The sequence below is a fragment of the Camelus dromedarius genome, chromosome 19 (assembly GCF_036321535.1).
Source record: "Camelus dromedarius isolate mCamDro1 chromosome 19, mCamDro1.pat, whole genome shotgun sequence".
NCBI lineage: Eukaryota > Metazoa > Chordata > Mammalia > Artiodactyla > Camelidae > Camelus > Camelus dromedarius.
The window spans coordinates 917160-934909 of NC_087454.1; the positions used below are offsets into that span (position 1 = coordinate 917160).

At 55.9% G+C, this 17750-nt stretch overlaps 1 protein-coding gene across 5 annotated transcripts in view; it reads right to left on the reverse strand.

Annotated features, from left to right (window-relative positions):
* The window catches only part of GMDS (GDP-mannose 4,6-dehydratase), a 455535-nt gene that overhangs the window by 61635 nt on the left and 376150 nt on the right, over nt 1-17750 (reverse strand). For all 5 annotated transcript variants that reach the window (XM_064476118.1, XM_064476119.1, XM_064476117.1 and 2 more), the window contains one exon: nt 14596-14714. In XM_064476118.1, coding sequence (XP_064332188.1) covers nt 14596-14714 — 119 coding nt within the window. The remainder of the gene's footprint in view (nt 1-14595; nt 14715-17750) is intronic.

Consider the following 17750-nt stretch of genomic DNA (forward strand, 5'->3'; position numbering starts at 1 on the left):
AACCAAAGCCAACATGAAGAAGGACAGTTTGGGAAAAAAAAGATTTGTAAGTTGAAAAAAATTCAGAAAATTAAGAATTCAAGAGGAGATTTTGAAGATCAAATTAAAGAAACCTTCCAGAAAGTAGAGCAAAAAGATGTAGCTGTGAACAGGGAAGATAAAAATCGGAAGATGGCCTCAAGAGGTCAGTATAATAGGATTTCCAGAGGCAGAGTAAGGACAGAAGTTATCTTAAATGAAATCAGAAAATTGATCAAAGCAGAATATGCGTTTCCAGACTGAAAGGCCCTGCAGAGCACCCAGATTCCGGCCAGGACTAGATGCCAGTCCCACAGGGTCTCAGAGCTTGGGGACCGAGATGCCTGTGCAGGGGTCGTGGGGACAAGGAGGAAGAGTGGCCTGGGTTCCCACGGAAACATGAAAACTAAAGGCAAGGGAGCAGAGCTGCAGAGTTCTGAAGGAAAAGTACCTCCAACATAGTAAATGCACCTCAGCTGCCTGACTGATTCTGAGGACGAACAGGGATACTTTCAGATGTGCTGGGGCAAAAAATGTTCGCTTCCCTGCAGCATTCGCAGGAGAGTAATCAAGATTGTGCTTCACCAAACCACGGAGTCTTTAAAAGGACGTTGGAAAGTAGGGGACGGCAACGGCCCACCAGTCCGGGTGGGATCAGGCCAGAAGGCTCCAGAGGGTCTGCTCCGGGAGACATGCCTGACGGCGACCCAGGGGCCTGAACACCTTCTGGGTGACTGAGGGAAAGTGGGTGATAAGCACACAGAAAGTGAGGCTCACGGAGAAGAACAATGGTCAGCTCCACCGTAAGCAAGGGGCAGCTGTACAGAAAACAGGGCCGGTTTCCTGGAATGGAATCACTGCTCAGTCAGGACAGAGCGACACCGAACATAACCCACCGGGACCCAAACCACAAGAGGACAGAGCATGGGGCCAGGGCCACCGGGGCCAGAGCTCTGGCTTTGAAGAAGGGTTTCCCGAACAGATGCCTGCCTGGAGGGAGGGCATCAAGGACCAGCAATAAAAGCGCATTATTCAGACACATGGAGGCAAATGCCAACGTGACCCCCTGGAAGTGTGCGACACTGTAAACAGGATCTCCAGAGAGAGAGGACACAGAACCACAGAGCAGGGCAAACGCTCATCTTGAGGAGAATCAGGACATTTACAGGAGCAGGAGCACATCTCCTGTCTCAGGGTGAAGGGCGGCGGGATGGCCCAGACGGCGGGTAGGACCAGCTGGGAAAGTAGGGGTGTGCAGGGTGAGACTGGTGGGGTTGGGCTGCTTCCTGCTGGTGATCAGAGTTTAAATTAGGTGCTGCAGTAACCAGAGAAAAAGTGAAGAAAAAAACCCCTACGAACAGGAGCTTCACATACAGCAGGGCTGTCGGCTGGGGCCCTGCTGATGCCAGGGGGCCCGCCAGGTTCCCACTGGCCCCTCCTCCCCGACGCAGCCTCCCCCCTACCCCAACCCGACCTCCCCTCCCCCCCGCCCCCCCACCTGGCCTATCCCCTCCCCCACCTGGCCTCCCCCTACCCACATCCAGCCTCTCCCTCCCCGACCCGGCCTCCAGGATGGGCGCGGGAGCAGCTGATGTTTGGAGCCACCATCAGTCCAGCTCCAGGCTCCTCCACGGAGGACACTGCAGGGCACATGACGGGGGGAGGGGGATGTCTGGGGAGGGGCCCGGGCGTCAAGGAGGATTCCGGAGCTGAAGCAGGTCCCGGGGTGTTGGAAGAGCTGCTCTGATGGAGTGATGGGGGCGGGGGTGGAAGCGGATGAGGGGAAGAGGGAGAGAGGGAGGAGAGCCGACCCCTCCGCACCTTGTGGCTCCATGGGCGAGGAGGAGAAGGGTGCACTTCTTAAAGACGGGGAGGATCTGAGCACCTCACGATGCTGATGGTGGAGGAGGGCGGATGGCGAGTTTCTTGAGAAGGCAGGCGGAAGCCGAAGGCCAGGAGGAGGGACCGTCCCAGATACTGGCGGGGGCACCGGCCGGTGGAGCAGGGGTGAAGGGGACGGCGAGTCCCTTGTTTTAATCCCCAAGCCTGCTCTCACTCCTGAAAGGCAGCACCGGCGGGAAGATACGACTTGTGCACGTGGACGTGGAGACGCATACCGTGGAGTCACGTACGGGGTCTGGGTGTCCCCATGGAGACATGTGCACGTGGGGGCGGTGCACATCGAAACGCATGTACATGGAGACGCGTACGGGGGGGGTGTGCCCATGGAGACGCGTGCACGTGGGGACGGTGCCCATCGAGACGCATGTAGGTGGAGACGCGAACGGGGGAGGGGGTGTATGCCATGGAGACATGTGCACGTGGGGGCGGTGCACATCGAAACGCATGTACGCGGAGACGCGTACGGGGGGGTGTGCCCATGGAGACGCGTGCACGTGGGGACGGTGCCCATCGAGACGCAGGTACGTGGAGACACGTACAGGGGTGCCCATGGAGACGCGTGCACTTGGGGACGTGCACGTGGGGGCGGTGCACATGGAGATGCGTGTATGTGGAGATGTGTACCCGTGGGGGGGGGTGCCCGTGGGACGTGTGCACGTGGGGGCGGTGCACTTGGAGACATGTGCACGTGTAAGTGAGAACTGTGCGTGGGTCCAAAACGAGACTCCAGGCCTCCACGTGTGCTCGGTCTCCCACTTGACGTCCTCAGTAATGATCACTGTCACTAACAAGGAGCTCCAGCTGTCACGCTGCGCTCATCAGTTCACAACATCTAAATCCAGGTGTCAGCCGTCTCGGGACCTGTCAGAGTAACGGCTACCTTTACAAAGCTGAGCTCCCCAGCCCTGGGCCGCGGGAAGCCGGCCGATGCGCGCACCCGCGGCGGCAGGCGGGCACGCTGTAGCGCACACCTGGGAGGGGCTCTGGCGCGCTTAGCCGCCGGCGGGGACGGGCTTGGAGGTCGCCTCCCTCTCACGGCTGGAGGGGGCAGAAGGCTGATGTCTTCTGACAAGGACACTGTCCGTACTACGGGGGTGGGGGGGTCCCAAACGTTACTGCCAGTGAGGCTTGTGGGTTGCTCAGTTCTTCCCTCGCCTTCTTTTCCACCAGCGTCACTGGACGCTATTAAATCGAGATGCCTGACCTCCACCTGTCTTCCATCCTGCTGTGTCGGTAGGAACTCGGTGGTGTGATTAACTCAGGGGAGAGAGCCTGTGTGCTCCTCTCTGAGGAGGGAGGTTCAGGAGATCAAATAAAAAAGACCCACACTGTCCCCTCCACTCCACTGTGCGGCAAGCGTGCGGTGACCGTGCAGGCGAGCTCACAGGCACGGCCGGCTTCTGACGAGCCTGGCTGTCCATCTGCTCATCCTGTTCTATCCGCCTGCTTTATTATTCCTTTCAGCCCAGCCAGGGCATCCCGTCCGCCTGCAAAGCCTGTAGGTGGGGTTTCCCTTCCTTTACGGGATGAAGCAGAATGTGTGTCGGTCCTACCAAGGGGCCGCGGTGGGGAGGAGGCCATTCAGGGACTAGAGCCGCACCTCTGTCGGAGAATCCAGGCCACAGTTCAGGGCTGTCTGTCCTCTGCCCTCCTCTCTGCACCCAAGCTCACCTCCCACCTCCCACGAATCCTGACCGGGTGCCTGCTGAGTACTGGGCACTGAGCTGAGTCGGGCGCTGAGGATGCAGGCACGAGTCTCTGTCCTTGAAGGGCTCGAAGCCTGGTGGCCCCCACAGCAATGTGTGGCGGGGGCCGGAGGCAGACAGGGCCACCAGAGGGCCTGGCCGGGCACCTAGCAGAAGCGTGGAGGCCAGGGTGTTTGTTGGCTGCAGGGAGGGTGTGGCGCTAAGACGCGAGAACGAGTGGGCAGCTCCAGAAGCAGAGGGTTAGGCCATAGGCGTGTGTGTCTTGCCGGGCTCCAGTGTGGCCCGGCTGGTCCAACCCGCCTGCCAGCCTGCCCGCGGCCCCCACAGTTCACCAACTCCTGCCTCCACGCCATTCCACCCACCTGGAGTGCCTTCCCTCTTCCTATCTCTCAGCCACATCTCCTGCTTTGGCCGAGGGCCCACTTATATCCGCCTTCCTGCAGACCTCACTCCAACCTCGATCACCACACTTCCACCTTGGCACTGATAAGTCTGCACGGCACCATCGTCCACTCGTGTGTGTCTGTGAACAGTGCGTTCTTACTGTCACCCAGTTAGCACCTACGCTCCTCAAGGCGAGGAGATGCCCTGGTTCGCTTAGATGCGTCTGGCACCGAGAGAAAACTGTCACGCCGGGTAGGCAGCACGTTGTGGAGACTCTGCTGAGTTTAACAGGGCAGCCGTCGCTCTGAGGATCCGACGGCTCTTTGGTTAAAGAGCTTATCTGACCTGCTCCCCAGTAAGTTGTATCAGCTCCACGTGGAGTGGAGTGAGGGCTGCCCCAGCCCCCAAGGCCCCGGTGACACGAGGGCTCACCCCAGACCCACACTGTCACTGTCAAAAACCTGCTGCTCCAGTAAAAGTTCTCCTCACTTAGACAGCTTTATTTTGGAGTTTTCAATGGGTTAAGACCCCACGTATCTCAGACATTAGTAGGTGCTAGTCACGGTAGGGCTTAGCCTTCCCACTGTGGGAGGGCCGAGGCTGGAGTGCAGAGCCTGACTCTCCGCACCACGACTAGATGCGGCAGAGGTACTGCTGAAGGCCTGGGTCTGGTGGGGTGTCTCCGCCGGGCTCTCCCAGCGCCCACAGCAGGGACAGGCTCCTGGCAGGCTTCTCCCAGCCCCACGGCACATGCCAAGTGATGTTTCTACCTCTTGGTCGCACAGATGTCACGCAGTCGGTGAGACGGTCGGATGCAAAGACAGAGGCAGCACACCGCAGGTGGGGCTAGAGCTCCGGGTCAGAGGGGGTCTGAAGAGACCACGGAGCACAGAAACTCAGCTACAGCATGAAATCTTCCTGCAGGAGAAAACGCAGAGCCGGGATTTTCCTTCGGACCTCCCTCCGAAACAGACCCCTTAATGTGCGTCATGGGAATTTCTGTTCCTCCAACATGACTGACTGGAAGGATGTGTTTTCCCATAAAGCAAATCAGACACAGTCCCAGACGTGCCAGCCTTGGGGACACAGGACGTGCCCCGGAGCCACCCCACCCTCCCCCCAACCTCAGGCCCAGGGGCCGGGACCCCACCCAGGAAACAGGTCCCAGTTAGGGGGAGTGTGCAGGAGCCCAGGACGCCTGTTATCTCAGCCAGGAGGCTTTTGGAAACGAGTTTCTTTTTAAACGTATAATAACGTTGGCCTTGTTGTTTTGACTGAAAGTGCAGATACGACACCACAAACGATGAAAAATGTTTCCATTGGCTGAGCCCCCACCTCCCCGCCGTGGCACTCACAGTGGCGGGCTGTTCCTACAACTCTCTTCTCAACATTCAACAAGATTAAGGACAGAAAATTAGTCAGGACAAGCATCAGCCTGTTTGGTTTATGTTGTCATTTCAACTGCAGGAGAAAAGCGCTTCCTTTTCAGCTCATTTAGGAAGAAGCCGCTGGGACATGAGGAGCAGAGCCGAACCCGGCCCACACGGCCTCCTCCAGACGCACACACTCACACACACATCACACACACACTCTCTCACACGGCGGGATGTTCGGGGAAGAAACAGGTGTTGTCACAAGGGTGCCTCCTCCACGCAAATGACCGGCAGGGGCTGAATCGCCGACGTCGCACCACGTGGTCCCAGCACGGCGTGCGGTACGGCCGCTCCCTGAGTACCTGCTACTGACCCGCGGCCAGCGACTGTGTTCTCATAATTCAGAGCAGAAGCCACTCGGTGAAGCCAGGCTCCAGGAGCAGTATCTGTGCCACCTCTAAATGTACAGATGGCAACATGCTGGTCACGTCTTTTCAGTGAAAACGTCAATGGACATTTAGAAAAACAGTGGAAGCAACAGGAAGTTACAACAGATCCCCAAACAGCCAGGTGAGAATGCTATGGGTACTCACTGGCCTGTCGGATGGGAAGGCCATGTACGCGAGGCTTAGGAGAAGGTCCGGGATTTAGAGGAAGTGTCTGCACCTTCCTTCAAGTGGGCAAAGCACAGCAGGCCAGAGTCTCCGTCTTAACTGCTGGCACCTGGCCACCCCTTGTCCACGTCCATGTCCACGTCCCTGGGGTGTGGCCCAGGCCCCTGCCTGCCCTGGCCTCTTGGGAGGACCCTCTGCAGCTGTCACCCCATTGGGAGTGAACTGCGCTGAAGGCCTTGCTCCCGGACTCGGGGGACTCCAGTGACCACGGCCTCCCGGGAGGACGTCATGGACAGGCTGCCTTTATGCGTCCATCCGTCAGGCCCAGTGAGGCCAGACACAGAGCCCTGAGTGTGGCGGACAGCAGGTGCAGACCCATACACGGGAGGCGCTCCGGGAGCTGGGACTTGCTTCTGGCGACAGAGGAAGTCCACAGCCACATGGCGTGGGCATTTCCCTGGAGAGACCCTTCCCACCTGGCTCTTTTCATTGGAACTCGGGCCTCGAACGTGCAGAAGCCAAGGCTCACCGCCCTCCCTGGGCCCTGGCCTTGGTCTGCACGCAGCCATCACAGCATGGAGACCATCCTGGGGAGGCCAGACCCTGGAAGGATGAAAGCACAACATCATGTCTGGACCCCGGCTTTTCTGCCCGTCAGCTGGGTGGCCCTGGTGGGCGTGGAGAGTCTCTGTGCCTCCGTCCCCTTCTCAGTGAAGCACAGCCTCAGCCTGGAGCTGAGCCGAACGGGTGTGCGGCCCGCGGCACCCTTCTGGGCTCCCACTCCCCGCTCACTACTGCTGTCTGCCGGCACCTCTGCTCGCCTTTATTCTAGAGTAACACCCCCCGTTGGCAGAGGGCCCCACCCCTCTCCCACTCAAACCCTGGAACTCTGCGGGGCTGCCAGGCACAGAGTCCCCGTCCCCGAGACCAGGACAAGCTCGGGGCCCGGTCACTCTCCGTCCACAATGACTGGGCTACAGGAGGCCGCGGGACCTGGGGGACCAGCCAGGCCCCTCCTCGGGACTGCCCTAAGTGAGCAGCTGTCATGAAAGGGTCTGTCCCTCTGGGACTGTGTTAGGCTGTGTCCCCAGAAATGCTGCCAACCCTGCCCTCCGCGCGAGGGCCCGCAGCATCCCAAGGCCTGGACCGCAGGTCCCTGAGGCTGCACTGAGCTCAGCTTCAGGCCCTAAAGACAAAGGGACTCTGACCCCTAGACGTGCTCGTTCATGTCTCCCCTTCCTGACAAACACCTCCGTTACGCTGGGGGCTTTGTTTCATCAGCACAGACACTTCACCCATTTAAAAAAATAAGAATTTCTGTATGTCATCGCTCACAAATTTGGAGCTTAAAATACTCTAATAACAAAACGTCACACTTTATTCCTTCAGAAAACACAAACAAAACGTGTACTTATTTTTAGAAAGTAAGGCGTGGCGTTGCCTCCCCTGTAGAGGAAAGGGTACTCACTCCTCCTCCAGGGTTCGTTCCAATAACACCTGTGCAGCGTCACGTAAAAGCAACAGGAATTCTCTATTAAAAAGATGTAAAAAAAACCCCTCAATCTCAGCACAAGCTCACAGCACATCTGCGCGTCCCCAAAAGAACACAGCTTCCTCGAAGCAGGAAAGACGACGGAGAAGACGGAGCTGCACGCAAAGATGATCTTACGTCCCCCTGCTCTGTCTCTAACGTCTCAACTCCAGCTTTGCAGTTAAAATGAAAAGGCCCACACGTGCGCCTCCCTCGTCTTCATCTTCTCTTGTTAGTATGATCAGTCTCCCGCACGTTTTTATGCAGAACAAACTTATGTCTGACAGTTAAGTAAGGAAGAAAATGCAGGTGCGTGAAAAGTGACGTATAAAATTCAAGTTACAGGTTGTGCTCCCCACACTACAATTCAGAAGCAGAATTACCCGACGGCGACCTTAACAAGGGCTCGGTCGTGCATGTACGGACTTCTGCTTATTCTTGGGATGTAAGCAGTCAGTGGCGAATGGTTTAAAATGCAAAACGTCACAGGAAAGCATGGTAAACGTCCCCCCAGAGGTAAGCCCTCAGACGTTCTCCAGTGCCCAGTGCTGCTCTCGACAGACTGCCGTTGTCATCTTTGAACGAAGCAAACCACCTTATACGTTCAGTTGCAGGAAGTGCTTGACCCCCGAGGCACTGGCGGCGTGGCCGGTTCCTGGTGAACCACGAGCTCCTCGGGCTCCAAGGTGACCGGGGTCTCGCTCGTCCCACGTTAGGGGCCAGTATTTCCAGAAACTCCGGCGTTGCCCTTTGGAGACCCCAGTCTTCCTCCGGCTGCTCTCTTTCAAACCGTATGAAAGAAGGCAGGCAGGTAAGACTCCAGGCTTTCAGGGCTCCTCGTGCCCCCAAGAGCAGTCCCAGAGTCACCGATGTCAGAAATGGGGCGTCCAGAGAACGCTTTATCTCAGTTTACCAGATGATAAATTCAACCCACTTCTGATTCAATTCAACTACAACTCAAGTGACCTCAGGGCTCACTGGAGGTGTGAGGGGCAGAAGGAACGGGGAGGGAAGGAACTAAACCAGCCGCAGGCCTTCTTCGCTGGTTTCACGGGAAACCTGGAATTTTTAGCTTTTTCCATTTTAAAGAAATCTGCCGCCCCTCCCCCCGCCACACACACACAAACCCTAAAGTCAAACCCCTCACTTCCCGGGTCTCTTCTTCCATTACTGATTCATGGACACGTCGACTTATGCAGCACGTGTGTGACACCAAGGTGGGCCCAGAACCTCATGCTGCCCTTAAGGGGTGGCCTGTCCAGCCAAGGGAGAAGGCAGTCACAGGCAACCAAAGACGAGGTCCAGAGGGTCCCTGCCACTCTGGAGGCTCCAGGCCCCCCCCCCCCCCGGCTCTGCTGCGCAGGGTGCGGTCCAGGGACCAGCAGTCTCCTTAGAGGTTCAGAGCCCCAGGCCCCGCCCAGACCTATTCATCCCAAATCTGCATTTTCACAAGCTCCCCAGCGACCCGCAGAGCACCACACTTGAGAACCTCGGCTCTCCAGGAGAAAAACGCAGCCAGAAGGTGTCACAATCCTGCCAAATGGCCTTTACTGCCCGGAGGCGGCAGAGGTCTTCCTGGGGCCACAACGCCCTGGCTGGGATGGGCCCCGTCCTTCCTCCTGCAACTACCTGTCTGGTAAATCCTTCTGGTCACACAAGCATGAAACTGTGTGACTTTAGTTACTTTTCTTGTCCCCAAACATATCATCAGTTGGCCAGTCCTTCTGTTTTCACGTTTCACTTGCCCCTCACATGCTCTGCTGACAAACACCATTTCCCACCATTACCCGTGTTATCGCTGACGCAGACGCAGACGCGTCAGGCCTGTCCTGGCTGCTTCTCATCTCTCCGCACAGTTAACCTCCACCCGCCCCTGGGAGGCAGGTACTGTCACTGTCCCCGTCCCACAGGGGAGACGCGGAGGCACAGAGTGGATGACGGCCCTGGGAAGCTGCAGAGTGGGGGTTCAGGCCCAGGGAACAGGGCGCCGGGCTGTGCTGTCACAGGTCACGAGATCGTGCCACGCTGTGTGCAGAGCAGAACGGGCGTCTTGGGAACAGAATCGACAGAGTCACGAGAGAGAGAAATGAAATCAGCATCCTTGGGAGAAAGAGGGTCTGGAGAAGTCCCGAGGTTCAGCCCCCGCCCCGGCTCTCCAAGCTTTGTTCCCTCCCGGTGTGTTTTCTTTGCTCATTTCTGCCGGGCGTCTGACTGTGCGGACACTGTTCCCAAGAAGGACTCGCTGGCCCTGTCGAAAGTCACAGCTGCAGCGGGGCCGGGCCGGGGAGCAGCCCTGGCTCCCCTGCCCGGCATCCAGCTGAGATCGGTATGTTGCTGCCTGGGGCCCACGGAAGAACCCGGGAAGGACGCTGGGAAGAAAACAAACACTGGACCACGACTCGCAGACAGCGCTCGTCAAGCCATCCTGCTTTCATTATCCGGCCCTGAGAAGGAATTCCACACTTCAGATGCACTGTGAACGCTCTGTTCCCACAGCCCAGACCGCGCAGGTGGGGGCACAGGTGGGGGCCTCTGAGGAGACGCGACGGACCGGCTGGAGAGCCTGCACTTCACCCCACGCTGGCAGACCTCACAACCCTCCCCCTTTTATCGAGGGGTTCAGGAGCAGTTCTTGATTTCCCCGAAGCGTTCTAGAGCACTCGAAGGCCACGTCTGTCAGGAAGCCAGCACTTGATCCGCAGTCCAGTCTGTCACTGAAACAAGGTGGGGGTCACTGTCCAAGTCGGAAGTAGACCCAGTGAGGCTGGCTCCGCGCCTTCCTGGGCCTCGTCTGCGGGAGGGGAGGGCCCGCCCGGACACGCGGCGCAGCCCTGCTCAGCGACACCGCTGCGCAGCACACAGGACGCGCCCTCTTCTGCTTCTGCGGAGTGTAATCTGTTTGCTCTTTTCTTCTGGATCAGGCTGGATGGAGGCTTATCCCAGTTCTGGTTGCACTGATCTCCTCCAGTGTTTTCTGTTTCACCGATCTCTGTTTTTCTTGTCTCCTTGGTTCTGTTCGCACTGGATTTAATTTGCTCTTCTGCGTCTGGCTTCTTAAGATGGAAGCTTGGAGAACTGGCCTGGGGTCTTCTTTTTTAATATTAATATTCAAAGCCATAAGCTTCCCTCTCAGCAGCACTTCAACAGTATCCCACAAACTTCGGTGTGCTGCCTTCATTTTCATTTGATTCAAAATATATTCTAATTTCCCTGTGACTTCTTTTTGACCTGTGAGGTATTTAGAAGTGTGCTGGGTGGTGTGCTCGAAACGCCACGTAGGTCAGGGAGGGCCCCTGTGCTGCTCGGTCACCCGGCTCCTCGGGTTTTCTGTCTGCTTGTCCTGCCGCTCACGAAGGAAGCACCGAAGCACAAAGACACAGAGCTCGCCCATCCTTCCTCCCCCTCAGCTCTGTCGGCCTGTGAAGTATCTGTGGCTGGGGACGTATGTGTGTACGAGTGTCATGTCTTCACGATGGATCAACCCCGTTAAGGTATGAAATGACCCTTTACTCCTAATTGAATGAAGTCTAACTTGTCGCACAGAAGTAGAGCCGCTCCGGTTTCCCTGTGGCTACCGTCTGGATGGTTTATATTTCCGTCCTTTGACTTCAGGCCACCGGTGTGTTCACGCTTAACGTGTGTCCCTGTGGGTGGCACAGGGCTCTTTTATCGAGTCCAGCGATCTCACTCTTCTAATTAGAGGCTTCAGAGCGCCGGGACGGACGTGATTCTCGGCGCTGTGTCCTCCACCCGTCCCCTCTCGCCTGTTCACACGCCCTCTTTTCCCGCATTCTCTAAATGGACATCTTTGGGGGTTCCACTTGAACCCCACTGTTGGCTTACTGCTATTTTTCACCTTGTTCTGTGCTAGCAGCTGCTCCAGACGGTACAGCACACACTTCAGCTTACTGCGGTCTGTCTTCCAGTAATTCCACGCCGATCGCATCCTGCGCAAGAGTCTTACAAACAACACAGGTGACGTTTCCACCCGTGCCCCGCGCCGTGCCACTGCTGTGGTGCGACTTACGCACACGTGTACGAGAAACCTCGTAATATACTGTCAGCATTTTTATTTCAACATTTTTATTTTATTTTATTTTATTTCTTTGCCTTTTAAAGAAATTTTAAAATGAGGTTAAAAAAACAATATTGTAAATCAACTATCGTTAAATTTTTAAAGTCCTTAAAGAAGTGGGAGAGAAACAACTTTTATTTTTGCACACATTGACTGTTTCTCTGGCTCAAAAGATTCTCACTCATTCCACGAAGCCACCGTCACTGCGATATCAAAACCAGAGACATCACCAAAAAAGAAAACTATGGACCGTTCCTTCCACGCACATCCAAGCTTCAAACTAGTCTCGCCGTCCTTCTGGCCACGTGCTTGCTGGTGACAGCCGCGTCAGCCTCCGCCTGTCTTCCGGTCCTGAAACGGCTCCCAGTCGGAGCTCGAGCTCCGCTGTCTTCCTGCAGCACGGCTCCTGACGACAGGCCTGCCTTATATTTGCTCCTCTGTAAGTAGTTCTCTTTTTCCTCTGGCTGCTTTTAAAATGTTCTCTTTAGCATTTATCTTCCATAATCTGGGAAGTTCTTGGTGGTTCTTTGTTTCTCTTCCCGGGCCCCCTGGTCCCCCGGGGCCCCACGGACACAGACGGGGGCCGGTCGGGGCCCCGCGGTAACCAGAACCTGCCATCTCCTGTCAGACCTTTCTCTCTGCGAGTCTTGGACCATTTCCAACATGACGTCGTAAGCTCTCTGGCTTTTCTTCTGCAGCGTCTCACCTGTTCGCAGTGCCAACAGTGGGCTCCTCATTTCGGAGACTCAAGTTTTCATCTCTAGAAGGTCCACCTGGCTCTTTTTAGATGCGTACATTTCTCTCTATCTCCTCCCCATAGTCATGCTTTTCTTAAAACACTTGGACATCGTTTGGCGGCCATGTTCCCATCCTTCCCGGCACAGACCAGCAGCATCGTTCCTTGGTCTGTTTGCCTCGTGCTTACGGGGTGCACTTTCCTGCTGCTCGGCGTTCCGGCAAAGTCTGGCTGAATGCTGGACATGAAGAGTGTTACGTTGTTGAGTCCAGATTTTGCGGTCTTCCCTTGGAGAACGCTGGGCTTGGCTGTGGCAGGAGGCTCAGTTATCTGTGTCCAGATGATTCTTCTGAAGTTTGCATGTAGACTTCGAGAGCCTGGGTGGAGAGCAGCCTTTGCTCGAGGAACTGTCCTGTGCCCGAGGCTCAGCCCTTCCGGAAGCCGTACCGCTCCCTCCGGTGCGCACCCGGCCTCCCACCAGGGCTGGTCGGAGCGCAGACGCCTCCCAGGCCCAGTGAGCGCGAGGAAGCCCTCAGTTCCAGCGCCCAGGCAGGCCTCATCCAAGCTGCGGAACATCTTCGTCCTCTTCGGTGGAGACGCAGTGGGATCCCTCTGGTGTTTCTGGAGCTCTTTTTCTTTGCAGAGCCCACCTTCCCAGACGTCTGCGCACACGTCCGGGTGCCCAAGGCTGTCTGCGTTCTGACCTCTACCTCCTCGACTCGGCCAAACCGCTCTTCTCGACCAGAGGTGCCCTCCCGGCTCCCGGGTGGGGACTCCGCCCCGGGAGGGCGGCCGGGGGCTGCAGGCCCGCCTCTTTGGTTTCTGTTCTGCCCGGGATCACAGCCCTGCACTGCCACGTCCAACCGCGGCTTTACACACTCTATACTGTTTCCTACTTTAAGACAGAAGGTTTCATCTGATTTCTGTTATTCCTTCATAGCTAGAAGTGGACATTCTTCCTTATATTTTAAAAGTGAATCAAGAAGTTAAACACTGAATTACCACGTGACCCAGCAATTCCACTCCCCAGAATACACCCCAAAGAACTGAAAGCAGGGGCCGGAGCAGGTATTTGCACACCCACGTCTGCAGCAGCGTTACTCACTGCAGCCAGACCCGGGAAGCAGCCCAGGTGTCCAACAGCAGATGACGGACAAGCAGAACACGGTCCGTCCACACACGGAAGCACCACTCAGCCCTACCCAGGAGTGAAATGCTGGCGCCTGCGACAGCACAGAGGAACCTGAGGGCTCTGTGCTCAGGGACGTAAGCCAGACGCAGCGGACAGACACTGGATGATTCCACTCCTGAGTTTCCCAGAGCCGTCAAATTCGCGGAGACAGAGAGTGCGGTGAACGGTGGGGCCAGGGGCTGCGGGGGTGGGGCCGGGGGCCAGTGTCTAGTGGGGACAGAGCTTCAGTGTGGGAGCATGGAAGGAGTTCTGCGGGTGGGTGGATGGCGGTGACGGTTGTAGAACGTTGTGGCTGTAGCTAATGCCACTGAGTTGTAATTTTAAGAATGACTGAAGTGGTAAACTTTATATTACATTTTTTGCCACAATAAAAAAATCACCAGAAAAGAAGACTCTTGCACCTACAATGAAGATTTCCCCCCATCTTTCAAATATTCCGACAAAAATCTGACTTCCAAACGTGTGCACCGCAGCAAGCGGACGTTGTACGTGATCGTTTGGTACGGCGCTGGCCCAGCCAGCAGCGGCCGTGTGGGGCCCGCAGCTCAGACCGCCAGAACCCACGGCTGCGAAGTTCCTGACGCTGCTGGCTGTGCCGCGGTCACGCGGGCAGTGGGAGACACACAGAAGTGGATGGTGACGGCGCCTCCCGTCGGCAACCTACTCTCAGTGGTTCAGAGAAAAGGAACTTGCTGGTGATGTATTTGAAGCTTTTGCATGGTTTCAAACTTTTAAAATATAAAGTGAAAGTATTAAAAGCTTGTGTAACGTGATCACATGGATGTGTTAAGGGTAGAATTACTGATAGTAAAATCATAGTAAACCACGTGTATGAACCACAATAAGATTTTTTAAATTAAAAAGTTAAAGATCTTAAAAATACATTAAAAAATTAAAAAGATAAGAAATTCTTGAAAGACTGAGCTCAGATGGTGGACACAGACTTTAACGGGAGCAGAGTCCCTGGTCCGCACTTTTACGAGACAGCAAAGAGGAGGACAGAACAGGGGCCGAGCGCGCGCGGACGTCTGCCGGGGACAGAGGCCGGCCTCGGGCTCACTCACACGATGGTCTTCCCAATGTGCAGAAACGACTTCTCCACGAACTCCCGGACGCTGTGGACCTCCCCGGTGGCTATGACGAAGTCCTCCGGCTCGTCGCTCTGCAGCATCAGCCACATGGCCTGGAACGAGAGCAGACCCGTTACAGGAGTGCCTGCCGCCCCGGGGGGGGGGGCTGCCGTCAGTGCACACAGGTGGGTGCGGACGGGGGGAAAGGCGGCCCGCCTGGGCCAGAGACCCCCTGCGGGGGTCTGACCGCACGCGCTGGTCCCGACAGGGTGGCGGGAGACCAGAGGTCCTCCCGCAGGGCTGGCGCAAGGCTTCGAAGGAGCCGGCACCGAAGCAAAGCAGAGCAGCAATCTGACAGGCCCCGGCTGGCGCAGCTGCCTCCTCTGGGAAGCCGCGTTCGCTGCTGCTGACCCGTGGCTCCTAAGTGTCACCCCCTCGGGTTCCAGGGCAGCGACTCTGGCCACCGAGGTCCGCTGCCTCCTGGTTTAGACACTCTGACCCATGTATCCAGACGATGACCATGAACTTAATACACTATTCTGACCACCGCGAACAGTCCCGGCTCTCAGCTCTCAGCTGCGTCAGGATCGCCTGGGGACATCCCAGCCCAGACGCCGCAGGCTGGGGGTGAGCATGCGGCAGCATCCCGGTCTGGGCACCAGGGGAACCGCATGCAGCAGGCCCCGGACCACAGGTTGGAGGAACCAGACGTTGACGAGCGTGTGCAGTGAATAACCTTTCAGACCACCTTTAAGAAAATCAGGGTTTAAAGAGCCTCGCCTGATTCTCCTTTGTGTCGTGGACAGAACGTAAGGGAGCATCACTTCAGGACAGATAGTCATCCTCAAAAGCAGAACCAGAGTTCTTAGCAATGAAGATGGAAATTTACCAACGTGGTGACATCAAAAAGCAAGATAATCGAGAACCTTAAGGGAAAAACACTCAGGTACAAGGGGCACGACTGCTGTTAACAAGTTACATGGCGGTGAAGACGTGTGCGCGGAGTCAGGGTTTCAGCCACAGCGTCTGAGGTCGGGCTCGGTGGGGGCGTCGCACAGACCCGCTGTTTCAAGGGGAGCGGGAAGTCTAGTGGGCAGTACGCGGCTGCACACGTCAGACCCAAATCAGGGTCCCACTCGGCGGAGACCCTCCCCCAGCACCCGGAGCGGCACGCTGATTTCAAAGATTTAGTTTACAAGACAGAAGATGAGGATTTCAGCTGGTATCTGACAGCCGTCTCTAGGAAAAAATCTAAGACCAAAAAAAAATCAATGTTTTTATCATTACCCCCACCCACTTTTCAAAACAAAATAGGTCAAACCGATAAGCACCTCATTTGAACAGTCCCCAAAATCATGTGCACGGAACTCTTGTTCTAATGTTTTAAGAAAACAGTCAGACAGTGTCCCCAGCTGCTACGGGGAAGCTGAGGAACAGGTTTCAGGAATCAATGAAGCAACTTACTTTCTTCCAGAAAACGCAGCCAACAGAGTTTAATTCCTCTGTATTCACCTGAATTTACGGCATTTTTCTCGTGAATGGTTTGTATTTCTTGGTTCTCAGGAAGAAGAGATTCCCGGCCATTCCATAGGCCTTGGGGACGCGGCACCCGCAGAGGGACAGCGACGCTGAAAAGTGACAGGCGACACTGACTCGCCGCAGAGTTTAGTTCACGCCATTGAAAGGTCTACCCTTCCATTCGGCGCCAAGAGGCCACAGCTGATGAATTCAGCCGCAATGCTTTCAAAGTTGTGCACGAGGGGAGGGACAGATGAGGACCTCGGAACTAACAGGTACACGGGACTACACGTAAACAGACGAACAGCAGGGCCTGCTGTGCAGCCCAGGGAGCTACACTCGGTTTCTTGAAATAAGCTCAGTGGAGAAGAACCTGGAAATACATGTGTGTATGTGTGGACGTGTGTAACTGAATCGCTTTGCTGTGCACCTGAAACGAACATTGTAAATCGACTACGCGTCGATAAAAAACAAAATAAAAACAATTTTCATGAATTATATTAGTGCCAAAGCCCGATGAGCCGCAGAAAGGCACAGCACGTGTGCCGCGTTGGGGCCGCCCACCAGCACGGGTCTGCGGGCCGCGCGCTGCCAAGCCTGGGCCCGGGCGCTCTGCTGCGACGCCCCAAGAGCCCCCCTCTGTCGTGGGCACCTGGTCGGAGGCCGTGGGGCCCCTCCTGGTGTCTGTGTTCCCGCCCTGGTGGACCCCTTCCCAGAACCAGTCTGGGCCCTGCCGTGGACCTCTGGTCTCGCCGGGTCTCCCTGTGACAACACACAGCACGTGGGCGTCTCTGGGGCCGAGCTGCCCTGTGGTCACATCCCCAGCTAAGCTGAGGCTCTGTCTCCCACATGTGTGAGCACACACTCACGCTCATGTACACACACACACACACACACGCAGACGTGTTTTGGTTTTCTTCAAAATACCTTCAAAGTTTTTAGGAAAAATTAAATTATGCTTCTGGCTAGAATTCCTATTTGAACATTTTTCTGAGGGATTAGTGTATATAATTAAATGTGTTTTCCTCGAATTTCCAGTCTAAAAATAACATTTCAAACAGGTCTTTCAGGACTGCTCAGCTTATTTCATTTCTTTTGAGATGCTATGTTGTGCTAGAACGGTCTTGAAGAAATCGTATCTTCAGCCACGAGAGAGAAAGCAAGGGGCTGCTAAGAGCAACGGGAACACATGGCTCCTGGCTGGTGGCGGACGACTTCACACACCGGCACAAGCTCCCGCATGCTGGTCCCAGCCCAGGGGCGTCACGGTCAGTGGGAGCCTCTCACTTCCACAGGCCTGGGCACCAAGGACCTGCTCTTTCCTTCCCCTCAGACGATCTGTGGCCTTTGACCTCTCCATTTCTAGGCATTTCCTTTAAAGTTCACAGCGTCCCAGACCCCAGTCTGGGACGGAGAAGGGAAGGACATACGACTCCAGATTTATTTGTTATTACTGAAGGGATTCCTGGTTTCAACAGAGGGAAAGGGGCTTTGTTTAAATTTCCACCGAGCATAATGGACGGTTACTGAGCGGTCAATGAAGAACAGGTGACACTCGGGGTTAGAAGATGAATGACCGTGTGTCCTGGACTGATCGCGATTAGGAATTTGCTGCACAGCCGAGGCCTGTC